The following is a 27,738-nucleotide window of genomic DNA, read 5'->3' as shown; positions in this document are numbered from 1 at the left end:
TCGCACTGGCCAAATTTAGGACAGTTTGAACACCAGAATACATAATAATATGCATTATGGAATCCATGAATCCATACTTATACTATATAAGTAAACACATTTATAAATAAATAAATAAATAGAACAGCAGGGGAAACTCTTGCTTAGAATAGAATGTCAACTAGTAAATGCAGAAAGAATAGCGGAGTAAGAAAATCATCATTTTGCAGCTATCATCATTATTGAATCTGGTAAGCATCATCAATGGATGTTATATTTGTTGGTTAAAAGTTGAATGAGGAGCAGAATATTTACACAGCCCCAAAACTTCTTCCCACAGAGTAACTATTAATTTCTTTTTTTTTTTTTTTTTTTTGAGACGGAGTCTTGTTCTTTTGCCCAGGCCGGACTGCAGTAGCACTATCTCGGCTCGCTGCAAGCTCCGCCTCCCGGGTTCATGCCATTCTCCTGCCTCAGCCTCCCAAGTAGCTGGGACTACAGGCACCCCACCGCGCCCGGCTAATTTTTTTGTATTTTTAGTAGAGACGGGCTTTCACTGTGTTAGCCAGGATGGTCTCGATCTCCTGACCTCGTGATCCGCCTGCCTCGACCTCCCAAAGTGCTGGGATTACAGGTGTAAGCCACTGTGCCCGGCCTATTAATTTCTAAGGGAATTTTACACCAGAGAAACCTGGAGGGCAGCACCTTAACAAAGTGAACACTGCCAGTCATGAGACAAACTTCCCTGACATCATGTGTTTGCTGATGTAAAATACTAAGTAGGACATAAAATACTAAGCAGGTCCAATCACATGGAAACCTGAGTCAAATCCACATTGAAGAGCATTCAACTCATCAAACATGTTAAGGTCAGGAAAGACAAAGCAAGTCAGGGAGGGGTCTGGTCCCTCATATCCCCGTGGCTCAGGCTCTGGCTGTGATCAGCTACTGATGAAAAGGTGTGAAAGCATTTGGAAAGGAAAAATATTTGCTTTTTGAGACAACTTTTTCTTAAGTAAATAACACTCAGCAGTTAATGTGTAAAGGGGGAGTGGGTAGCTGGCATGTACAGGAGCCAGCCATTGGTGTGGTCACCACTGGTGTAGTCACACACATTGTCTGGAAGGCAGCCAGCCCTCGGTAGGACTCAATAGGACTACCACACAGGACAGGTCAGGAGCAATGAGCCATGAAAAGATAGGGAATGTATTCAGCTTGTAAAGTACTCTGGAGTCAGATGATGGGGTTCAAATCCCAGCTCTGTGGGCTGAGCAGGCTCCTCAGCTCCCCAAGCCTGCATTTTCTCATCTGGAAAGTGAGAATGACAAGGATGGGCAGATTGAATAAGATTACTGAGTATTTAGAAAGGAGTCTGGCATATAGTATGTGGTCAATAAATATTACTATTTACTATTGTATTATAGTATTATGTATTATGTAATACAATTACTATTATCATTCATCTTTGTATTCCCATTACCTAACACGGGGCCCGGAAGGCATATGATGTGTCGTTAATAAATGTGTCTTGATGCACTAACGAAGAGAGAAATGCAGGAAACAAGACAGACACTGAAATGTGTAATATGTGAATCATTGTTAAAGATGCAGCTCAGCTCCAGCTACTGTCAAAAACAAGGACGCGTTATTAGCAGATAAGGAAGCAGGGTCTTTGTGCTGTTCTATCATGAAAGATGATGACTCTGTTAACTTAAAGGATGGTTGGGCTGAAGACAAGCTTGAGACTGTCATTCCATATAAGCACTGAGGAAGGTTTGTGGTTCCCAGTTTAGAAAAGCAAGACATACTCAATTCCCACTTCCATGTGAAAACCAAGGAAACAATGTTTTACTGGTAGGTAGTAATGAGAAAATAAACAAGGAGACCTAAGTTTAATTAAACACATAATTGCAGATGATAAAAGGTATCTAAACATTGTTCCTGGTCATTGGTCTCTAATATTTTCCTTTTACATTTGATCCTAGATTCTAGTCCTTAGCTCTAATGTGGACAAAGAATAGGAAACACTGAGAGAAACTCAAGTCAGTGTTTCGAGAAGGAAGCACAGAGAATGAAGGACCGTGGTTGGCCTCATACTGGGGCACTGGAAGTGAGTGGAATTTGATGAGAGAAATCTGTGAAGATTTTCAAGAAGAGATGAGGAAAGCTGAAAAGAGATGTTTTCATCCCTCCCACCTCATCATGCCACCAACTGGACTCCTTGCCTTCACTCACACCTTGACTCAGTCTCCCTCCTTTCTTTCTCTCATTTCTAGCCTACTGGTGAAGCTGAAGACCTTCCCACCTGAAACTTCAGTGCTGCCCTCCTTAGTGCCTTTGACTTCCTCCGTGGCTACTATCCCAATCAGCCACACCAGTCCTCAGTTCTGGATCTTCCTCTACCCTTGTCTTCCATCTTCCCTAATAATTGCCCCTGGCCCTCAGAATACAGACGAAACATGAAGCGGAGTGGTGCTAAGTTGGGTTCATTTCCTTTTCATGCAATTCATCTCAACCATGGGACTATAAGCTCTCTGAAGACCAGCACCATGTCCTGATGACTCCTGCATACTGAGCATCTAGCACAGTGCCTGGAACACAGCAGGCTCAATATGTTCTCTTTGTGCCTTATTGAACCTGGCTTTTGCTTCTGTTTGGCAATGCTTTGATCACCTCTTGTGGATCCCTTCCCAGTACTCCTCGGTAATCTACTCTTTCCCTCACTCTCTCTTCTCTTTTTTATGTCCTTCCTCCCTCTATTCTTTTCTTTTCTTTCTTTCTAAAATGCATTCAAAGAAAAAGTTCATATTGTCCATTTCATATAAACCTGACATATCTCTTCTTTCTTCTTCATGTTATATTTATTCCGTATACCAATTCTAGTTAGTTTTTCCCCCTTTAAAATGTCTTGGATTCTCACCCTTCTTCACTGTGTTCACAGTCATCATAACTGAAATGACTCCCCATATTTTCTTCCTGTCTAGGATTAGTCTCTTCTCCTTTTACTTCATCCTTTAATATGCCATCAAAATAACTTCTTTTATAGAAGGCTTTTATTATTTCAGTCTCCTATTCGAGAACCTATAGATGTTTTTCTATTTAATTCAACATGTTTAAGCTCTACTACTAGGCTTGAAAGTGGCTCCACAGACCAATTCTTCCAAACAGAACTGTTTATGAAAAAGAAGGAAATGGAATAATGCAAATTGGAAGAAGCAAAATTAACTTAGGAATGTTGTTGCTTTGTTGTTTTAAGACAGGAAATGTGTGTACGTTGAAGACAGAGGGAACTGACAATGCATGTTAAAGCAAGATGCTGAAAAAAATAAAAGTGGTCATTAATGAAGATTTCTCTAAAACAATGTAGGAGGAAAGGAGGGAGTTTAGTTTTGAAATTTCAGTGTTCCCAGTAAAGCAGTAAGCAAGGCCATCTGCCAATAATGAGCTAAGAAGAGATGAGGACTTTAGAAGGGCTGAGGGAGTTGGAATATTTGCTCATTCACTCACTCATTCATTCCACAGACATATTGGCCACCTACTGTTACATGTGAATGAACACTCCTAGGTATTTCCCCACTTTTCTCCCATGGCTTCAGCATCTGGCCCAACCACAGAAACACAGACATATCCCCACTCAGTTCTGATCTTGTTTGGCTCATTGTTCTAGTCTGCTGGGATCTTCTTGAATCCCAACTCTGTCATCTGATGGTATCTCTTCCAACTTCATGTCATCCTCTGGGAATCTGATAAGTACAAGTTCTATATTATTACAAACATTGATAAAAATGTGGAGTGGGGTAGTGCTAAGACACACAGAATACCATGTGAAATCTCCCTCCCTATTTACATGGACTCTTTAACAAGCCCCATTTTGGTGATATTCTGTTGCCTAGGCTGTATCTTTCCACCTCTTCCAATAGGGGAACATAAAACGATCTTGTCAAATGCTTTGCAAAAGTCCAAATGCACCATGCCCACTGCATTTCCCTCATCAAGCTGGCAAATAAATGAATAATGCTGGCAAATGGAAGAATATAATTAGATTGGCAAGACTTGTTTTTAGCACACTGATGCCAAATGGTCATGATTTCTCTTTCCAAGTGCTTATAAACAACTCCCTTAACTGACAGCTATATGCACTTACCTAGGACCGACAGCAATCTCACTGCTACACATCACGGAATATTTTTTCTCTTTCTATAAAGCAGAATTATATATGTCTGTTTCTAAGCTCTGGAATCTTTATTCCCTTGATTCTGCAGAGATCATCTCCCTTAGTTTAGAGATCACATTTGCAAATTTTCTGTGTCAATTAAAAAAAATCATATCCTTTGATAAAACCCTATAGAGATGCATGAAACACTGGTGAAATTTAGGATGTGTATGACACAGGCTGTGAAGCAGACCAGAGTAGAAGCCTCTGGAGACTACGGTCAATGTTAGGTTGCTGTCTCTTTAGTTGGATTTGGTATAGTGCTGCCTGGACACGTAAGTGTGGTTTTGAGTAGTCATGACTTGAAGCTCTGTCAACCAGAGATTTCTGAAAAATTAGCTTCTAAATAATTTTTCTTCTCTCCTTCTGCCCATATTGCTCATCCCTGCCATCAGCACCTTCAGAGTACCAAAGTGCAAAATCTACTAACAATTGAGATAGGACTTACCCACTTGCCCAAGCCTGGATAGTCATGTTCCGGATCAAAGAGATGCTGGTGCAACTGGAACTCTCGACTGAACTCTGCGGTGTCAGGGGTGTTTTCTAGACATCCATCATCTGCTGCAAACAGCCAAAGGTTTTTGAGGAACGGCCAAGACATTTATCATTATTCTAAGAGTTAATTTATCAAAAACAACTAGGCAGCCAAAGGTCAGAATCTGTTCACATCAGTAGTAACTTAGAACACTAGCAGCCACCTTCCCTCTAGGATCCAGTTAGATAGGATTACTCATCTCAAACTCCCACTCCTGTGCAGAGACTCACTGGCTGTTCACCAAACCCACTTCCCTTTCCTCCTTAGCACCCAGCTAGACTAATTTCCCAGCCTTGCTTTGCAATCACGTGGAGTCATTTGCCTGAGTGGAGGCCAACAGAATGTGGGCACAAGTGATGTATTCCATTCCCAGGCCTGGAAGTGAAATACATCACCTAAAAGCATAAAAACCTCTCATACCATGCTCCACTTCTCCTCATTCCCCACCCCCATCTCCTGGTCAGCTTGTTACATGTTGCCAGGGCAACTGTGGGGGTCAAGTGTAAAGATGGCAGTCTGGGGTGCCAAACCATCCACCGCACTACAGCCTCACGCACCTCTGGCAGGACTTCACACAGGTGAAAAATAAACTTCTATTGCATTGAGCCATAAAATGTTTTTATTTGTTACAAGAGCAAGTGTTTCCTTAGGTAACATACTTCTGTTGCACATGACCCACTCTGTTTTCTCCTGAGCAAGCAGTTTAGAAACTACTTTGGCTTCTTGGAGAAAGTACATCACACAACAACAACAATCTCCACACAGCACTTGATGTTGTGTTTTATTGTGATAACAGCTTAAGCTTTGGAGTCAGACAAGAGCAGAGCTCAAGGATCAAATCCCAGCTCCTAAGATATAGATAGGCTTAGTTCCTTTGGAAAGTTAACTTGGTCTCTCCAAGTTTGTTCATGTATGTGTGAGATGCAAATAATCAAATACTTACCTACGGGATTGCTGTGGGGAATAGAGATGATTACATTTAGAACACCCGGCACATAATAGGTTTGCAATATGTTTTAGTTCCCTTCCCATTATCTCCCTTTAACTGACAGTTTATACTATGACTGCCCTTTGAAATCAAGCAAGTTTTCCATTCAAACCAAAGAAAGAAGGCTATCTCTCTCAGATGCTGCTTTTATGTAAATTCTATTATTACTAGGCATGATGCTCTAAAAATGAGTCATTTTTCCCATGTCTAATATATTTTAGACAACAGCAATAAAAAGGGGGACAGAGGAGGGATTGCGAATTTTGTGCAGGGTTAGGCGGAGGAAGGAGGGTCTCATTTGAAAGACATAATGAGACATCAAAGTCAATGCTGAAAGGGGGGCTATTTACAATTAGCCAGGTTGTCTAGTTCTTGACACTGCTCTTAAGCTTTCAGTACACAGTCTCTCAGCTCTTAGCAGTATACAGCTAGTGTGGAAGTCATCAGCATTCTGAACAAATCCCTAATGCGGCTCTCAACTTTTCAGTGAGCTATTTATCTAACTTACACAATATATAGCAATTAACATGTAGGAAAATATACCAATTCAAGAGAGTTCAGGCAATCTGCATATGTCACCTTTATAACCTTTCATAATTGTTTCTGGTGTACCTCTGAGTGGGCCCTGACTGAGATGCAGATAAAGCCTGCTCTGGGAACCGAAGGTGTCTCCGGGCTTGAAAATGTGCCCTAGAATTCACATCCTATCTCTGAGGCTGAGATGGACTCTTTGAGCTCTGCTGCTCTATCCAGGGTGAGTGGGCCATGATTCAGAGGACAGCATGGCATGAAAGGAGAAGTCAAGGTTTTATTCTTGGATTGCTCAACTGTGCTGTGTTGTGTCATAATTCAAGCAGTTCCTCACAAATAATGGCTAAATTTAGCAAGCGATTTCATTCTTGGAATGCAGATTGTGGCAGAACAAAGAATGAGGGAATATGTTAGTTTCATGGAAGAACAGCAAAGGAAATGGCAGACAATCTGTGACAAGGAAGTGTCTGGATTTGGGATTTTGTCCCATTCTACCAGGCCAGCTTGATTGCTGTCCTCTCAGAGCTCCTAAGTGCACAGACTAGAGCTTGATTCCATAGGTCTGTATGATTTTGTGTTTTTATTGTTTTTGTTTTCAGACAAGCTAGAACTACACTGTATGCTCTTTGGAGGCATTGCCTATGTCTTCCTTCCATAGGTGAAGACATTAAGGCTCAAGAAAGTGAAAGTGGCATACTACAGTCAACACTAGAGCTCAGATCTCTTGGCTCAAACTCTGGACCTCTTTCCATTCTCCTATAATATTCTCTAACTTCAGTGTTCACTAGAACCATGAGGAGGACTGGTTACGACAAATTCCTGGGTCCCACCCCCAGAATCTTCTGATTCAATAGGTTGAATCAGAGTAGGGACTGAGAAGTTGCATTTTTAGCAAGTTTCCAGGTGCTGCTGCTGCTGGTGGTGGTCCTGGAATCACACTTTAAGAACCACTGCACTGTACCACATCCAACGGATTTAACAATGGAGACTGACGCTCTCTAAACTCTGAACTAGTCTTTCTTCCTACCCATCCAAAACCCTACAAACAAGTAGAAGGTGGCTGAAATGATTAGAGCCAGGCAGTGATTCAGGTTTTCCTGCCTTCCTGGCCCAGCAGCCACACATTGGCTTGGTCACATCTAACTACTTTGGTTGTTCTGCCTCAAGATGGAAGCTTTGTGCCCCACGGAAAACAGAGGCCTCATCCTAAATGAAAGGAGGAGCATCTTTTTTAAGACAGTCTCTTTCAGAGACAGCCTGCATTGTGTTTAAGAAAAGCTGATGTCAGACTAGTTATGGGTATCATAAGAAAAAAAAGTCTGGGTGTGGTAGCTCACACCCATAATCCCAGCACCTTGGAAGGCCAAGGTGGGAGGATCGTTTGAGCTCTGGAGTTTGAGCTTAGCCTGGGCAACATAATGAGACCCCACCTCTACAAAAAATTTAAAAATTAGCTGGGCATGGTGGCACACACCTGTTGTCCCAGCTACTTGGAAGGCTGAGGCACAGAATTACTATAATTGTGCCACTACACTCCCACCTGGGCAACAAAGTAAGACCCTATCTCAAAAAAAAAAAAAAAAAAAAAAGAAAAAGAAGAAAAAGAAAAAAAGTTGAGTAGTCAATGTTATCACAACTTTCAGAGCAAGGCAGTATGTCCTGGTGGTTGAGTACACAGTCCTTAATCAGGTAGACTTGGGTTTGAGTCTTGGTTCAGCTACTTGTTACCTGGATAACCTTATGCAAGTTACTCTCTAAGCTTCTGTTTTCTTAATATAAAGTAGAAATAATATTAGATTGGTGCAAAAGTATTGCAGTTTTTCCTATTGAAAGCAATAGTAAAAAGTGCAATTACTTTTGCACCAACCTGATAAATACCAACTATTATTATTATTAGGCTTGCAGGAAAAGACTACTCTGGTGCTAGAAGCTAACACAAGCCCAAGGTAAGAGGTGCATTATTTACTAGGGGCAGCAAAGCTAATTATAATCAGGATGACATTTAAAGAGTCCTCACTCTGTGCTAGCTGCTGTGCTAAAATGCTTTACATGGATAATTTTATTTAATTCCCACAATGACCTCCATTTTGCAAATAAGGAAATTGAGGTGCGAAGTGGTTAATTAACTTGTTTAAGGTCACACAGGTTGACCTGGAGTTTGAACTCAGGTAGTCAGAGTCTAGAGCCACTACTCTTAACCACCAAGGTCAGCTGCTCAAAGCCGGATGTAAGTGAAGCCCACTCACCATTCTCTATGGCATTAGTGGGTAGGAAAGTGGGTAGGATGCATGAACAACATGGAAAATTTCAACCTTCTTCCTTAAGCAGCTTCTTCCTGAACCTCTTCTCTCCCATGCCACCTCCTGGCCCCCAAATAAACAGGATTTTAGGATAGATGCTAACTCGGTGTTGATGCATGACACTGTTAGAATGTTGACTGTCATGATCAACGAGGAGAACAAACAGTCATGGATAATCCACAAACTAACTAGTTCCAAAGACATTAAAACTCAGCAGAAGTTGTATCATGGAAAAGGAAAAAAAAGTGTTTCCCCTTTCATTAAAAGAGTAGCAAGTGCAGGCCGGGCGCAGTGGCTCACGACTGTAATCCCAGCACTTTGGGAGGCCGAAGAGGGTGGATCATGAGGTCAGGAGATTGAGACCATCCTGGCTAACACGGTGAATCCCCGTCTCTACTAAAAATACAAAAAAAATTAGCCAGGAGTGGTGGCAGGCGCCTGTAGTCCCAGCTACTCGGGAGGCTGAGGCAGGAGAATGGCATGAACCTGGGAGGCGGAGCGTGCAGTGCACCAAGATCACACCACTGCACTCCAGCCTGGGTGACACAGCGAGACTCTGTCTCAAAAAAAAAAAGGGTAGCAAATGCAGAAAAGTGCATCAATTCCCAAAGAAGGGGAGACACAGAAAGAAAGTAAAGCCTTGGCAAGGGAAAATCCTATGTGGGTGTGTCTGAACACAGAGCTCATACAAAAATTCTAGAATAAATTTCCCCTTCCCATCTACTTACAAATACACATGGGCTCATCAGAATGGAAATAACGATTTCTGGGAATATTTGTAGCTGATGTTAGAATTTCTGATTTCCTTCCAAAGCCCCAACTTTCCACGGGAACCCAAAGGCATATCTGTTACCTGTTTTTCCAACAGGACAGGGATTTGGAGGGTCTGGGTACCCCTGATCCTCACTAAAGTCCTTAGGAATGTTGTCTCCAGTCAACTCTGCCACTATGTTCGGGATGTTGCCAAAAGGACCCAAATGCTGAAGTCCTTCATGAGCTCCACCTGCGAGGGAATCAGAAGTAGTTCATTGCAGTGCAATTCAATTAATTTCAACTAATATTTATTCAGGCATATCACACAGGAAAAGCCCTGTGCCTTCTGCTGTGGGGAGAGAAAAATAAATGAAATGGTTCTTGCCCTCTAGGGGTTTAGAAATTTAGTTGCAGAAACAGACACATACTGTACACATATTATTTCCATACAAGGCAAATTGTATATTATCCTGTAAAAGAAATGTTAATACAGCATCACAAGAGCATGGGAAAGGGGCCAGGCCTGGTGGCTCATGCCTGTCATTGCAGCACTTTGCGAAGCCGAGGTAGGCGAATCACCTGAGGTCTAAGTGCAAGACCAGCCTGGCCAACATAATGAAACCCTGGCTCTACTAAAAAACAAAAATACAAAAACTAGCCGGGCATGGTAGCAGGTGCCTGTAATCCCAGCTACTCAAGAGGCTGAGGCAGGAGAATCACTTGAACCCGAGAAATGGAGGTTGCAGTGAGCCAAGATCATGCCACTGCACTCCAGCCTGAGCGACAGAGCAAAACTCTGTCTCAAAAAAAGAAAAAAAAAAAAGAGCATGGGAAAGGGAGAGTTCCATTTGGCTGATGGGATGGGAGGGCTTCTTGGAAAAGCTGGAAACTAAGTGGCATCAACACAGATGGGTAGGGCTCTGGAAGCTGGGCGTGGAGCTTGGGCAGGACTTGGGTCAAGAAAGGAAGGCAATTGCCATCCAGAAATACAGGCTGAAAGCACATTATGAAAAAAGATAAGGTCACTGTTATCCTGCTATTTTAGCTCAACCACTTAAAATTTGGTGTACTGACTCCAATTGTTGCTACGTATCTTTTTATACTAAGTATATATTCATTTCTATTTAATATTAAAGCACAAGCATCTTTCCATTTGGCTGCATGGTCTCTATTCCTGTAATTATAAATGGCTATGTAGTTTTTAGTCCAATGGCTGTACTACAGCATATTAACGAATCCCCTATTGTGAGACATTTAGTGTTTCCCAATTCATTTTAGACATTTAATGTTTTCCATATTTTGGATTAATTTTCCTCAGGATAGATTCCCAGAAGTCAAATTACTGGGTCAAAGGCTATAAAACATTTTAATGACTCTTGATATTGTATTGCCAAACTGTTTTCCAAAAAGGAGGTACCAATTTATAAGCCATCAGCAGCAAAATATGAAATACAACTTTTGCAACATTCTCACAAGCATTGGGTTTTATGAAAATCAATTTTTAGATTTTCTTTGCTAATTCAAATTTTTTAAAATTACTGTTTTATTTTGAATGTCTTTGATTACCAGCTGGGTCAAATATCTTCCCATATATTTACTAATTTTAATTTCTTTTATGTGAGCTGTTTGTTTATGCTCTTGGAATTTCAATGTTTTTCTTATCAATTTGTATGAACATTTTACATAATAAAGATGCAAGGCCTTTGGCTGTCGCATTTTCTGAAAATATTTTCCCATGTTGTCTGAGTTTGAATTCTGGTTACTATTATAGTATTTTGCTAACATACGTTTTTAATATTTATGTAGTCAGATTTGTCATTTTTATTCCCCTTGTGATTTCTTCTTATCCTTCTAAATGCACAAAATCGTTGCCCCTTCAGAAGTACTACTGACATTTGGATCATTCTTTTAATTTTCTATTTGTAAGTTAACTCTTTAATCCATGTTATTTATTTTAGTGTATGTGAAACAGTTGACCAATTATCCCACCAGCATTTGCTAAATAATTCTGTCCTTTCCTACTTGTTTCATGTCTCTACCAAATACTTAAGTGTCTCATACATACCAAAACCTACTCTGAGCACCAAAACCTACTCTGAGCACCAAAACACAGCAGTGAATAAGAACAACTTATACTCCATAACTTGTTTTACTAAGTTACCAAGTTAACATACCAATGCATGTTAATTTCTGGACTTTCTTTCCTTGTAGCCTTAACATTCTATAAGGCTCATGAAGCTTCCTTTTCCAGGACCACAGCAGATCATTTCTTAGAAGGATTTCATACTTACCAACTCCATGAGGACAGAGGAGCCCCACACTCACAGTTCCCCTAAGGGACAATCATGGTGTACGCAGACCAATACAGGACAGGCTGGTTTACAATCAAAAGGTGCCTTGGTGTGCATGACATTTGAGCAAAACCAGGCAAAAACAACACCATGCTTCCATCTTCTCATGAAGGAGGATCCTGCCACAGGCTGGATTAGTTAAGTCTAGTTGAATGAGGCTCCCTTGTCCCTGGATGAACACTAGCACTTGCCTTTGTTTGTTTTGGCTGAGCCAGCTCTTCATTGGATTCACACTTTTTTCCCCCATTGGAAATGTTAATATATTCAGTAGAATCATGACTAGATCTCAGTGTCCTGGGGATCATATTTTCTCTCTGAAGTGACATTGCATCACTCCGGCTTTCTGTGCTGTGTTGATTAAAGTTTAACCTTAAAAGGACAATCTTACCTCTGCTGGTTCCTCTAGCCCCCACATTCAGGAAACATCGAGTGGTTGTTCGCTTGTTTTGTTTACATTTATATTATATTTCATTGCTTTGTAATGAGAATGATGAGAAGTATCTAGCCCAGATCTAGGTCACTGCTTTGTAATGAGAGAAACTGTAAAATATCTGCATTAAAAAAAAATGGTATTTCTTTTGTAAACTACCATATTATTTTTGTAAAATTTCCATGTGAATATGTAATATAAGGTATTTTATATAACCCATAAACATCTAAATATAGCCAATTTATCAACATTTTAATTATATTCTTCTTATATCCATATTCATATTTTATCTCTAGTCTATCATAATCTGATGGCTATATGTTAAAATCTACTACTAACAATAAGTGACTGTCATTCTCTTATTTCTTACTGTTTTTATCATTTTGATGCTATACTAGTTAGCATATCCAAGGGTATGTTTCATTTTAATTGTGTTGGTAATTGGCTGCTAAATATAAATTGATAAATCAGATGTTGATTTATAGTTCTATTAGCTTGCCACTCTCACTCTGTTGATTTGTGTTTAATTGGTAAATCTTTGATTATCCTTTTATTTTTAACCTTTCTGTATCTTTCTGATGATTCATCCAGCTCATTTGTGATAGCTACCTTCAGAGCTAGTGTAGGGATACCTATGATTCCACATTAACCCAATAGATGCAAAGGTTAGACATATCAGTACACTTGGTACTGATATATTTGAAGCTTTATATAATGTTGGCACTATAGACACCACTGTGCTTGCTATAGGGCAGGCTCTCTGGTGTGTCAGTACATGTCTCAACTTTTGAAAGCACCCTAGCATTAAGTGCCAGGAATTATCCAACTTGGCTCAAGGCAGAATGCGTGTCTTAATGCTCCATTAGTAATTAATGAAGGAAGCAAACAGTTTCTCTTATGGAAGGCCTGCCAAGGCTCCGTTTACCTCTGTGCACCAGTGCCATTAAAATGAATGCAGCACTTGTTAGGAAGCAACAGATGTTTAGCACTAAGCAGACAGATTAGAACACAGACTCTTTTTAAACTGCATTTAATGATGTCAGATCAAGAAACACTCACTGAGGTAGGAACTGAGGGAGATATGCAGAATTAAAAAATGCTGTCCTTTGCACTCCAGGAGCTAGAATTTTATAGACAATTAAACAGGTATAGAAAATATAATAATTTTAATATTACACAGTTGCAAAGGGCCAAATGCAGTTATCTGGTTCATTATAATATTTAGGTTATATTGATCTATTGTACCTGAAGCCAAGTCAAACAAAATAATATGATGCTATGGATGCCATTTGGTCTATTCATCCCAGCCTCCTTAACTATCTTACTGCACTAACCAACAACAAATAACTCAATCTAAAAATATGTATTGAGCACATAATATATAATCAAAACCTGGGCTAGGTACTAGAGGGTCAATGATGAACCAGATAAATGTGGGCTCTGCTGTCATAGTTCATAGAGAAACAAAAAGAAACAAACATAATACAGCCAGTTGTAATGCACTGATAATGTAACCAGGATACGGCAGTGTGTCACAGTTGTGTAGAGGAGAAGTATCTAGCCCAGATCTAGGCCATGGAAGACTTCCTGTAGCAACATACTGTGTAGCAATAATTACGTTAGGTGCTATAGAAGACATAAATGTGAAAGACATAGTTCCTGTTCTCTAGTTCGTTCTTCATTCTAGTTGGTTACCCATGACTAACACAATAAGCCAGTAGTACATAATAAGATATATTCCCAACATAATGTATTGTAGTATAGATAATAGATGGTGGTATAGAGAACAGACCATTGTACAAAGCCAGGCTGGAGAGAAATTAAGAAGTTCTTCTCTAAGAGTGTTGCTGAAACTCAGGAGTGAAGTGACAAGGATTGGAATTAGGGTGGCTGCAACATGAGTTAAATACGATTTCTAGCAGTGCACAGGAGAGAGATGAGTCAAAAGCTTGTGAGGTTTCAAAATCTGATTTGAGAAAAGAATACCATTAATAAAGATAGGATCTTTCACTTACAGCTTTGAAATTATTTCAGGCAATTAATTAATCCTGTCCTGTGATGATGCTTTATTTATGTTTCCACCACAGCCATGGCACTCTACAAATGTCTCTAGAATAAATGGAAAATATTTAATTCTTGCCAAATGAGTTTTAAGCCCAGTTGCGTTTATATAAACTTTGCTTTATATAATAAAATTGGTACCATGCAGCTGTTTATTTCTAAGCTCTAGATATCAAATCATTGGTAGACTTTCTTTGTATTGCCATGGCAATAAAGTTGCACTCAGATGTAATTGTCAAGGGAATGAGAAAGAAGGACAGTTGGTCTTATTTGAGTCAGAACCCTTAAATCTCTTTCTTGGCCTGTGCTAGAACCCTCCATAAAAATCTGCCAATCTTTTGACCGCATCCTGCTCTTCTCTGCATTCTCACCCTCTGCTATGTGCCTCCAATTCTCCCTTCTGTACGTATCCCTTTGAGGTTGGCAATTCAGCTGGGAAGTTGACCTGGTTGGTTTCAGTCTCTCCCTGGCCTTGGAGATCTGATCAACCTCAGCTCCAAGTTTTGCCACTCATGGTCTTGTTCGGTGTTAACAGAGCCCCCAACAGCACTCCCAAGGACAACCTCTAACAACTCCAATGATCACCTGTCCAGAAGAGGGCACTAACTTTTCTGGTTACTTAAAAACTCCCTTGGGTTTCAAATCCATTTTCCTGTCTCTATGATTTTGAAGATCAGTTGTTAGTACCTAGTAAACAGAAATATGAAAATTAAATACCTTCTGACCCCCAAAGTTTTACTTGGCTCTGAACAGCCATGGCCTTTTTGTTGCACTGGTAGGGTTTTTTTCATTGTTTAATTTTAGAGTAAATCTCTGTTATCATATTTTATCTTGATATAATTTGACTCTCTAAAATGTTGTGCATAAAAAACAAAATCTGAATTAACAGAGGTTTCTGATTATAGTACCATCTCACTTATCTCTTTAGAGAGAACAAGCTGTTTCATGTAGTATTCAGATCACTGAAGCATCGGTTTAAGATCAAGATTTATTTAACCATTTTAAAGGAGAATTTTCCACTATGAACATTAGGCAAATACTTTAAACAGCAGGAGAATATGACTTTGCCTGTTCTTGATAATTTGGGACTATTACTGGGAATATCAATGACTATACAGTGTTGTAACAGTGTATTCTCAGAGTATTAAAGGGCATTCGGATATAAAACTATATTAAATGGGCCGGGTGCGGTGGCTCACACCTATAATGCCAGCACTTTGGGAGGCAGAGGCGGGTGGATCATAAGGTTAGGAGTTCAAGACCAGCCTGGCCAAGATGGTGAAACCCCATTTCTACTAAAAATACAATTACAGGCAGGTGCCTGTAATCCCAACTACTCAGGAGGCTGAGGCAGGAGAATCACTTGAACTTGGGGAGTAGAGGTTGCAGTGAACCGAGATCATGCCACTGCACTCCAGCCTGGGCGGCAAAGTGAGACTCCGTCTCAAAACAAACAAACAAACAAACCTGTATTAAATGGTCCCAGATGCAATAGTTTTTAATGTTCTTTGTCACCTCACTCCTTCTAAGTTATTAATTCTAGTCATCCCAAATCCTTTCCATAATGAAATACAATAAATTGAGAGTGCGCCTAGGCCCTGCAAGTCTCTTCTAATTTTACCCTCCCCCGCACAACACACACACACACACACACACACACACACACACGGGGATCTTATCCAAATGTGGATTCTGATTCAAGGTGAAGGGTGGGGCCTGAGATTCTGCATTCCTCACAAGCTCCCAGATAGTGCAGATGCTGCTGGTCCACGAGCCACATTTTCAGTAATAAGGGGCTAGAAAATGAGAGAGCCAGGCTTATTAGAATTATATATAAAATGAGATAAAATTAGCTCCGAGAGACTGCCTAGGTGATCTTGCTTTATGGAATTTGTGACATCAGTGTGGCTGCTAAGAACCTTCTTAAAAGTCTGCAGTTTCAGATAAAGGAGCTGTCACTGCTGTTGTAGTCCTTTTACTTAAAGTTTTACTCTACAGAGGCACTTGCTCACACTTTGCAAGGAAAGGATCCTGCTGCCCCATTTTTTACTTACGATAGTTCTGTGGGAATTAGAGGTAAACACCTCCCTTGAACGTGAGTTCTCATAGTATAAGCGATGTCCGTTGCAGAGCCTGATGATGTCCCACCACGATGCAACGGCTCTCCTGGCTGGGGCTAGTGGAAGCAGTTTTGATGGAAGTTAAGGTTGGTCAGAAATTAAGAACATAAATGGGACCTGCGTTACTTCGTCACTCTCTCTTTTTTTTTTTTTTTTTTTTTGTAATGTTATGGTTTCAACAGTTTCAAAGTGCTTTCATCCTTATTAAAAACGTCCTAGTGAGGTCAGTAGGACAAGAATCACTATTCATCATTCTAAGTGAGAAAGTGAGACCTGGGGAAAGGTTTCTTGCCTAAAGCCACTCAGCAAGTTGGTGCTATTTTGGATTCCAGCCCTGTGTTCACTCTACAGTGGCACTGGGAGAGCCCCCACGAGGCCTTCTGCGTCCATTCATACCCTTTCCAGTGCGTTTCCGTCTTCCAAAGATGAGCTGGAGCTCCACAGCCACAGTTAGTAGAATGACCTGTCGGGGTAACTGGGGTCTCTCATAGTTTCCAGGTCACTCAGGGGATCTCCGGTGTCAGTGACTACTGCAGAGCCAGGCCCCGGCAAAATGGCTCTGAGATGGGACGCCACCTGTGGGCCTCGCCACCATGGTTCCTTCGCACCTGAGTGCCCACCTCACGCTGGAGGTTTGGAACATCCGGACAACCCCTGCCCTCCAGACTCTGCCACACAACTTGGGAACACCCTGACAAGCCCGCAGCCAGCGTCGTCCCATTCGCACCCCTCACGCTGCCCGCAGCCCTGGGGATTCACGCAATTGGGCACTGGCGCTGGGCGATAAAGAATTGTGGTGGGGCAGCCTGGTGCCAGGGAGCCAGTCGCCCACCTCGTAAAAAGGGAGTTCTGTGAGGAGCGTCTGGCAGGGAGTGGGCACAGGCCCCTGAATACCAGCCATTCAGCTGAAGGGAACGGGTCCAGCAGTTTTCACTTATGTTACCACAAACAGCAGATGCTAAAAATACACTGCGGTCTCCATACATCATTCAGAAAGCGACGGACCAGTTTTCCTTTTGTCAGCGGTCTGGGAGCCTGAAGCAGTCGGATGGGGCGTTCCAGACACCGCCTGGCCTCCTTTGGTTTCCCCTCAGACTCTGACAGAGCTGAAGGTGCCTGCGCGAGAGCGCCCGAGGAGACCAGGAGAGAAGGTGAAGAGGCGGCAAGGCTCCCCAGGCTAAGGGAAGGCAAAGCGGAGTGGGGCGAGGAAGGGGCGGGGTGGCTCCTTCTGGAGGCCACAGAACAGCCTGGGACTCCCTGAGGCGACACCGGCCGCAGGCACCAGGCACTGGGGGCTAAGAGAAGCCCCGAGACCCAGAAATCTCCTTCCTAAGGTCCAACTTGCCCCAAAAGTTGTTTTTTCTTTTTTTTTTCACTACTTGAGGTAAACACATACACAATTTTACAAAAAGCGCAATCACTTGTCCACAACCAGAGGACTCATTCGTCAGCTTCTGTACAATCTGCGCTTGGTTTCTCCTTCTCAGTAAAGCACTCAGGCAGTTCCACCACACGCTATTGTCTCCACAGGAAAGAAGAAGACAGAGGCAAAGAGAAAGAGCAGGAGAGGGAGAAACAGATTGGCCCCTAGGAATGGGGAAAGGAGGCTGAAAGAAATGGCCAACATGAGGGTGGAATTTCATATTTTAGATGTCTGACTCCCAGTTTCTGCTTCCTCCATCCCAAGTAATTGAAGTGAGATAAAAGAACAGAGTCATTTTCACACATCCTTTCTCAAAATTCACTCTTATTTATAAGACCTTTTGGCCTTGACTCCTGGTGAGAAATGAGGGTCCCAACATTCAAACCTATTTATGAAAAGCAACTATTTTCATTTACTGAGGACCCACAGAAAGAGAGCACTTTTTATACAAAGAGGCTTTTATAGCTTCCTGTTGTTAGGGCCCTGAGTTCAAGTCCACATTCTGCCACACACTGTGGGATTCTCATAACCTCCCAATCTCACTGGACCCCAATTCCTCCCCTTTTAACCCGGGGATAACATGCTTGTGGGAGGATACAAATCAGATACTGTATGTAAAATGCTTACCTCAGTACCTGGTATGTAATAAGCACTCCATGAATGTTAGCTGCTTTTCCTATCTAGTCAACATTTCCTAATAGCACAATTAACAGAGCCGAAATTAATGATCCTGCATATTTTTCATTGTGGTGATCACGGTCCTGTGTTTGAGGTATTGAGCAACAGGGCTCAGGACATTTGAGCTTTTTACTAACATCAGTGCCTCCTCATCAATTCAAAACTAAATAAAGTCATGCTTTGCCTAACAAAGTTACAAATCCAGGCAGCATAATCCCTTCTCTCGAGGAGCTTGCTCTCCAATAATAGGGGACAAAATATGTCCACATAAACACACATCTGATGTTTGTGCCTGGTGGAAGAGATCATGAGCACTAGCGGAGAAGAGAAATTTGTCTCCCATAATGAGAAAATGAACACACAATAGTTTATACTTAGAGATGGATATTATCACCTCAGCTCTCCTCCCTAGGAACAGAATTTAGTTTAAGCTGTTTAGAATGGTGAGGGTTTATGTTGCAATATCCACATTCTCTAAACTCACACGACAAGTGACCCCCAAAGCACACAGCATTTGGTAATTGAGAAAAACAAAGGAATGATTCTATCTGTGCTGAATTGGCTAATTCATTGACTTGCCTCAGGGCAGAGGGCTGGCCCTGGCAGTTTGCTAGAGTGATCCTTCTGCTCTGAATTCGAGCCTGGTCCCTCACAGGGACTGCCCCACATAGCCGGCAAGGGCAGACACCCTGGCTGGTACTATTCTGTCCTTGTAGGAGAGATCTAAATTGGGTTGAGCCTGTTGGCAGATAAGCAAAATGAAACCCATTCGGATATTTTGTCTTGAAAGGCATTTGTTTTCATTCCTTCTCTTTCTTCTTCTGCTTTTCCCCCTCATACTAGGATCTAAAAAACTCAGGCTCCTTGGGGACCAAAGCCAACATTATCATCATCTACTCAGAGGCACGCAAACAGTGAAGGCAGAGACGCAAATTCTGAGTGCACTGCATTTGTAGCTTTCACATCTACATGTGGTCCCAATTTAGGATCACAAGCAGAGTTGTTTATTTTAGAAAAGCTTTTTAGTTAACTTTTAAGGTATTTTGCTTAAGCATTGCTTGCTTTTCAAAAGGAGAAAACGTGTATTTTTTTTTTCTGAAGTGGTGTTTGTTTTGGCTGTTTACTCATTTGCAAAAGTTCAAATTTTATCCTATGAATTTAACTAATTTTTCTGTAGTCACCACAAACCCCACCCCCTCTAACACATACACACAAAACCCCAAAATAAAATAATCTGGAAGTGAAGCATTTTTAGGAGAGGTGTGAATTTAGCAGGTTTTGAAAAAGCCGTTTCAAATAGGTAATTTGCAATAGCACTTTTAGCTCCTTCATGTAACTTTTATTTGCCGTCTGAAATGAAGTCTCAACTTGGCAATTTGTATGAAGGCTAAGCATGTCTTTATACTAAGGTTAAGGCTCATGTTTGTCCTTTAAAAACTTTATAATTCTTGCTGAAATTACATGGCTTAGCTGAGGGTCAGAGTGGAGCTTAAGTTGAGGTATCAGTTATTATTGAAAAAATAACGGGATATAGAACTGTGGTGGTGGTTGGGATTCGGTGAGGATATGGACACAAAACTGTGAAAAAGTAGAAATATGGACTTGGGCTCTCTAGCATCTGGTTCCATATACAGGCCTACCGCCTCCAATTATCTAAAGCTCCCACTTCATCTTCCTTTCTGAAACTATACTTACTTATGACATCATTTGTCCAGAACCTGAGCCCCACCTCTCTGTTCTCAATGACATAGCAGGTCCTATGTATCATTCCTTTGGGTAAGCTTCTCTACTAACATGATAATGAGTTCTAATTAACATGTAGTACTCTGCTCCTGTAGGATTTGCAACTTAGAGGATTTCTGGGATAATTCTCTTAAAGTAGTGACTTCACCAACAGGAATTCTAGGCCTGCTCAAGGGATAAGCAGAGTATGTCGGGTTCCCAGGTAAGGAAAAGGGGCAATGGCAATGACAATCCTGCAGGCAGAAATAAAGACATTAGGGGCCAAACCAGAGCCAGGTAAACGCATAGGAAGTTTATAATTAGTGACCCAGCATCCAAGGAGATAGCTTCCTACACTTAAGAAACGAGTAAAGGAGATCTGCAGGAGCTTAGGGAAGAGAGAAGCAATGAATGGCTGAGCCAACAGATGACATTAATACCAAGACACCGTGATAGTGGAGGTGACCCTCCGCCCCAGACCCAAAGCTCTCTGATGGTTTCTGTTGAGGGTCACCTTCCAGTCAGCCTGGGCTTCACAGAGGAAGCAGGTCACTGGGGACTATGGTTGAGGAGGTGTGGATAAGGGTTAGCAGGAACTGTGTTGGGCCCATTCTGGATGGGATGAGGTGGGAGTGGCAGGGCCTGGCAGCGCTGTGCCCATTCAGAGCCCCTTCCACCAGCTGACCAGGTTCCACACTGGCCAGGGGAGTGGTCCTAGCACAGATTGTGGGTACACGGCTTGGGAATGTAATTATTCCATCATGTCACTTCCACCCATATGTCTGTAGACTAAAACGAGGAGACTCCATCTGGGTCTGACAAGGCCTTTTGGGCCACGACAAGGAACGTGATTCTCACTTGGCCTTACAAACTCGTACCTGAATTAATTACCATTCCTCTACTTCTTTTTCACTATCCTAAGCTGCTGTAAATCCATAAGTGTTCTTTATAAATGGCTAGAATAAACATTTGTTTTAGACAGTAATCTCATAGAAAATTCTTTTCTGTTTCTGAGTTCCCAGCAGCTACTACTATTTTTTGGCAGCTGGTGGTGGGGTGAGGGTTAATTCTAGCCTCGAGAGGAGAAGGCACGTGGTGTGTGTGTTGGGGAGGGGCCCAGACTAAATCCTCTACAACCCTTTGGTAATGCTTTCCTGGCCTGTGGTTTCCCATCTCATACAAATATTCCCAATTTCTCTCTTTTATATCCATGTAACCTCTGCCTGGCAATAGGTATTAAGAATAAAGCGGGTCCGGTGGCTCATGCCTATAATCCCAGAAGTTTGGGAGGCCGAAGCGGGTGGATCACTTGAGGTCAGGAGTTTGAGACCAGCCTGGCCAACATGGTGAAACCCCATCTGTAATAAAAATACAAAAAAGTTATCCAGGCATGCTGGTGTGTGCCTGTAGTCCCAGTTACTTGAAAGGCTGAGGCAGGAGAATCACTTGCACCCAGGAGGCAGAGGCTGCAGTGAGCCGAGATTGTGCCACTGCACTCCAGCCTGGGCAACACAGTGAGACTCTGTCTCAAAAAAAAAAAAAAGAATAAAACTACAACAAACCAAATAAAACAGTATTCACTAGTTATTATCAACTTTGTGCCAGGAACCATACCTGGAGCCAGAACTCAACGTTATGTTAAAAGAGATAGACTCAAAGGCGGCCACAAAGCTGTGTGGACAGTGATGAGCAATTCGTGCCTTAAAGTCCAAAGGAGGTGCCTCCGGCAATACGCTCAGACAGCTGCAGCACTACACACAGACACTGGAAATACACCTCACAGGATTCTTCTGATTCTTAAAAATGGCAAGTCTCTTACCCACACATGGTAAAACGGGTGAAGAAAGCACACATAACTCAAATTCATAAAAACACCAAACTTATCTTTAAAAATGGGCTTCAACCTTCCCATCCACCCACTTCCAACCAAAATTTTTAACTAGAACTACTGATGAAAAATAATGTTGGCCTGAGTCAGTTCTAGTCGCCTTTATATATTATTTTAAAATAGTATATAGCAGTGCTGTTCTATAGAAATAGAATATGAACTACATTTGTAATTTTAAATTGTCTAGTCTTCTCACTTCAAAAAGTAAAGAGAAATAGTGAAATTAAATTTAATAATTAATTTTTTATCCCAATATATCCAAATTATCATTTCAACATGTAATTGATATAAAGAATTGCCAATGAGACTTTTTATATTCTTTTTTGAATACTGTCTTCCAAATAGGGTGTGTAGTTTATACTTAGAGTACATCACAACTCCAGCCAGCCATATTTCAGGTGTTCAGCAGCCTCATGGGCGTGGTGAATACCAAATCGGTCAGAGCAGGTGTATAGAGGAGGCTAGACATGGCGATCAAAAGTGCAGCCTGCAATCCAGATGCTTGAGTTTGAATATTGGCCTCATCACCTTAGCTGTATGACCTCATCTGTAAAACAAGAATACTTAAGTAATACCATCCTTAAGCCGTTAGTATGAGGATAAAATAAAATAGTCCTTGTAAGGCTTTTTGCAAGAATTCTGGCAAATATTGTGCTTAATAAATGTTAGCTAGGGTGGTCACTTTATAATGCATGAGCTCTATACTTAAAAACATATGTGGTCCTGAACAAGTTATCTTACCTCTTTGAATATTAGTTTCCTTCTCTGTAAAACAGGGGTGATAATAATACTTCATTGAGAAGATTAACTGGTACAAACATAGCACTTAATAAATGTTCATTTCTTTCTCCTTGACTTTAGGTGCCAATGAACAGAGAAATAGCCAAAGGGCTCGCTGAGTGGGAGCAGAGGCAAATGGGCCCGGATAATTGGAAAACTGGATAGTCACGAGGTTAACTATGCCACAGGCAAGAATCCAGATGGTTCCAACCTACCTCAGCCAGTGTGAGAGTGCCCAGTAGATGTGTTTCTTTTGTAGTTCCTTTACTAGAAGCTTTATAAGAGCAGGCATGTTCACTGTTTCACAGGCTAATAGAAATAAAGTATGTATGTGCATCTTATGTAACTATCCCTACGTATGTATGCTGAATTCAGTAGGCAGCCATGTTCAGTATTTTAGAGCTGTAGCCATCACTCAACTCCCTTGTGTTGATAAGAAGAAACATTCGGGGAAAAGAAGACCTATTTGTTTATTGTAAGATTCAAAATCTCTAAGGGTAATGGCCTTTATTTCTTTCCTACTCAGAAGTTTGTTTTTCCCTATTTAATAGCTCATACAGGATTTTGAAAAAGGAAAACTTAAAAATTTTAATTAGAACCATATCCTAAATATCCTTCTGCTCCTCTGCATGTTTGTTTATTTTTTCTTAGGATTGATTTGTTCAGAGTTTTGAAATTACCAGGGAAGAGCTTTTGAGGATGTTTGAGATCCATGATTCAAAACAGGGAGGGACACATGAGTGGCAGTTGACATCAGAAGCCACCAGCCATTCCTCAAATTGCCAGCTCTGGAGCCCTCCATCCTGCACTAGAAGGAGATACTGCAAACCCTGCCAAGGTGTTCATGCTTCTTGTGCTTTAACATTTCAAAAAGCTCAATTCCCAAAGACAGTGAAACTGCCACGAAAAACAAAATGAACTCTGGATGACAAGGAGGCCCAGTCATTTCTCCTATCAATGGAAAGGGCAATTTTGATTAGAGACAAATAGTACTTGATTTTACCTATAGGGACTTATGACTTATTCACAGCTCTGACTCCTCTTCTCCACAGGAATTCAATAATGTAAACCTAATAATAAAAAATGACATAAAATGAACGTAATGAGAACACCCTAAAACTAGTTTCCCTCCTGGCCTATCTCCATGTTGCATCTTTCAGAAAGTGTCAGAAACGAGACTTAAACAAACAAATAAAAAAAAACCACCCCAAACCAGAACCTAATGCTGATGTGATCGTTTAAATAAACTAAACACAACTGGATAAAGAAGCTGTTTTACAAAAATAAAAATAGAAAAAAATTTCTTGACAAGAGGCATGGATTATTCAGGATCCCTGTGTTATTCTAATTGTTTCAGTGCTATTAGGTGCATTTTAGGGGAATGTGGCCCTGATGGATAAATGCACCTTTAATTCATTTCTAAGGCAGTGATGTGAGATATAAGACTTTTTTGGGTAGGCACAACCCCAAAAATGTCATGTAAATCTTGAAAAGTTTTTCATCCAAAAACCCCAAAGGGTTTACTCATCTCAACATCCGCATTTGATAGGCAGAGGGAGAAGAATGACTACAAGAGGAAGATTATCTGAGACCAAAACTAGAGACCTCCTAGAGGCTGGGCTCCCATAGGCACCCTGGCCCAGACCACAGCAGGGAGGGAATTTCTCCATTCTGCCTTTGTGCCTCATCTCCTGAGTTAGAGACGGTAGCTTAGTTTCCTTTCTTGGTTCCCTTCAGTATTCCTTACAGATAAAGAGATGTTCAATACACATGTGTTGGCAGAATGGCTTCCATTTTATAAGAGTGGAGGTGACTTAGCAGGACACATGCTATTTATACAAACAGAAGAACCTAGCAGCACACACATGAATGAGTGGGGATCTCTTTATTACTGCTCCTGGAGGTGGATTTATAGTGAAGTGAATGAGGGCCCCTCATGGGCGCAGACTGCTTCCAAGGCCTGGAACCTAACTTTTCATTTGCAATTGTGTGTTATTTTTCTTGAAAAAAGTTTTCAAATTGCATGAGTTTCAGGCCTCACAAAACTTGAATCTGCTGTGGATTGCTCTTAAAAGCGGTATACAAACGCCATCTTGGATTTTTCACCCGTCATTATTTTAACTCCTAGTCATCCAAAGCAAATATAAATCAATTAGTTTTGTAGCCATGGACAAAGGAGGCCTGGGTTTCCTCATTTCTGAAAATGAAAGGTGATTGAATATGATTCCTCAGATCCCAAAAGAGAGCAATGTAGGGAAGGAGGGCACAGTGAGAAACAGAAGGAGGCAAAGGCTAGGACACCCTGGTGCTGGCTACACTACTAATAGCTGGCGTATGACCTTCAGTGAAGAACTTTACCTCTCAGGGCCTCATTTTCTCTACTATGAAATGAGGCAGGCAGACAAGACATTCTCTAAAGTCCCATCTTGTCCCATGATTCCAGTGCCCTGACTTGTGCAGTGTGTCACCTCTCATGGCCACTCTCACTGGGTGCTCACAGTAGCCCTGAGACTAGTCAGTGGAACACTCTGGTGAGCTTCAGAATTCAAATTCAGTGCTCTCCTTACTATACCACATGGGAGATATTTTCCAGCTGAACAGTAAACAAGGCTAATATCATTGGTTTGATGGCCTTCAAATATGCACTGTTGTCATGCCGAGTCAAAGATGATAGTCTGACATGAACCAGCGTTGCAGTGTAGATGTGGCGAATGACAAGGGAGTGGCTCCTTTCCCACAAGAGGCACTGGACTTGAAGCTGCAGCTGGTACAGCCCATCTGCAGGGAAATGCCATTTTCTTCTCATGCCTCTGTTCAAAACTTGAGTCCCACTGCTTACAGCTAGACAATCATTAGAATCACTGGTGGCACTGAAAAAAATCCCAAGCAGCTCAGACTCCCTGGAACTACCATATTTGAATTCCTGGAGAGATTAGGGGCCAGGAATCTTTCATTTTAAGCTTCCCAGGTAATTCTGATGATCCACCAGGTAAGAAAAGTATTGTTCTAGGTAGTTTTCTCTGTCCTAGCCAGCCTGGAAATGCTGTTTCTTTTAAAACAGTAAGTCTATCTGGATACCCTGATGCCTCCTGCCACAAAGTCAAGCTGGTGTAGCATTGGCTAGGACAAGCAGTGACAGCCACAAAAGACCACCTATTCTGATTCCATTTATATGAAATGTCCAGAAGAGGCAAATTCACAGACATAGAAAGTAGAGTAGTGGTTTCCAGGGTCTGGGGAAAGGAGACTGAGGGAAGGAGTAAGGAGGCAGAGATGGGGGGAATGGCTAAGGGGAATGAAGTTTCTTTTGGGGCAATAAAAAATCTAAAATTGATACTACTATGTGAATATACTAAAAACCATTACATTGTATACTTTAAATTGTTGAATTGTATAGTATGTGAATTATATCTCAATAAAGCTGCCATTCATATATTATATATGTTATATATGTATATATGTATACATATGTGTATATATAACATATTATATATTATATATAATATATTTTATATATATATATTCTTTTTTTTTAACAGCCCTAATCTTCTCTTCCCCGCTCTACACACAAACACACGTGCACCAACTCATGATCATTGACAGGTTAATTACAGAGGCCCAACTAATGTCCCACATGTGTGAATGGCACTCCAATCACCTTGCTTGTGACCACCTTATTAATACTCTCCCCAGCTCTCCAGCTCTCCTGCACCAGAGACATCAAATCGTCCCGGGCAGATGGCACCACCTGGTGGCCATTACAAGAAATCCTGACCGCACACCTCTGCACTACCTCCTCTCTCGCCATTCTTCCCTCTTCTTCCAACTTCAGGGCTCAGTTAATTCTATAGTTGAGGTGATCTCCAATTTATACAAAAGCACTCCCTTTCATCTCTCCTCCAACTTGCCTCAAGTCTTCCTCTACTGCTGCTAAATAGCTTAAAGAACTGTAGTTTTAAGTGTACATGTGAAAATGGAAAGAAACAAATCTTAAAGTGGATAGACAAAAATTAGATCTAATAAAGAAGCAATGCATCGTATTAACAAATATTTCAGAGACTAAGAAAAGCAAAAAGCTATATAATAGGAAGAGATGTTCTGTTTCATTGGTCATCAAATAAACACAAATAAAACAATGAAATGCCATTTTTGCCTATCAAATTAAAATACTTTAAAAAGGTAATACTTACAGTTAACAAGTGAGACAAGACACCCACAAACGAGTGAGAGAGAAAGCACAGCCATATAAGTCCAACACTTACAGAAAGCAACCTGACAGTATGTAGGAAATGCAGCCTAAACGACAGGTACAGAGCTTGACCCAATTATTCTTCTTTTCATAGAAATATGTACCCCAGAGAATTTATCAAGACTGTACACAAACATTTATGCACAAATATGTTCACTGAAGCTGTGTTTATGATGCGATAAACTGGAAAAACTCTAAATGGCCATTTGCAAAAATGCTTGAGTAAAGTGAGGCATAAACGTATAATAGGATATAATGCAGCTACTAAAAACAGTTACATTGATTTTAATATAGGGATAGGTTCTTGATATAATATTAAGTATAAAAAGAGATAAAAGATTTACTGTATGATTTTAAAAACTACCTATGTGTGCACAGAAAACAGACTGGAAGAAAACATAGCCAAATGCTGAAAGTGGGTATCTCTAGGTGGTACGATTCTAAACAATCTTTATTTTATTTTCTAAATGATCCACGACAGCTTTTATTATCTTCATAAGAAAAAATACTGAAACATAAGTTATCCATATAGCATCCTTAAAGTTACCCCCAAATTTCCCTCCGAGTGTGTGATGGCAGAAAAAGCAAAACCTCTAGAGCCATGGGTCTCCACAGCAGGTCTGATTTTGACCCTCAGAGGACATTTGACAATGTCTGGAGATGTTTTCTTTCTTCTCTTTTTTTTGTTGAGACAGAGTTTCGCTCGTTGCCCAGGCTGGAGTGTAATGGTGCAATCT

At 41.1% G+C, this 27,738-nt stretch overlaps 1 protein-coding gene across 2 annotated transcripts in view; it reads right to left on the bottom strand.

The window, feature by feature from the left end:
- Positions 1 to 27,738, bottom strand: part of SCG5 (secretogranin V) — a 55,733-nt gene that overhangs the window by 7,787 nt on the left and 20,208 nt on the right. The window contains exons 3-4 of one of the 2 annotated variants that reach the window (XM_003804955.5): positions 9,400 to 9,549; positions 4,641 to 4,753 (exon numbers count right to left, since the gene is read on the bottom strand). In XM_003804955.5, the coding sequence (XP_003805003.3) occupies positions 4,641 to 4,753; positions 9,400 to 9,549 (263 nt within the window). The remainder of the gene's footprint in view (positions 1 to 4,640; positions 4,754 to 9,399; positions 9,550 to 27,738) is intronic. The other variant, XM_008965686.4, reaches the window with a different exon arrangement.

Source organism: Pan paniscus, chromosome 16 (genome assembly GCF_029289425.2).
Source record: "Pan paniscus chromosome 16, NHGRI_mPanPan1-v2.0_pri, whole genome shotgun sequence".
In the NCBI taxonomy this organism is placed as follows: Eukaryota; Metazoa; Chordata; class Mammalia; order Primates; family Hominidae; genus Pan; species Pan paniscus.
The sequence above is the reverse complement of the archived record's forward strand: the minus strand, read 5'-3'. Positions and strand labels throughout refer to the sequence as shown.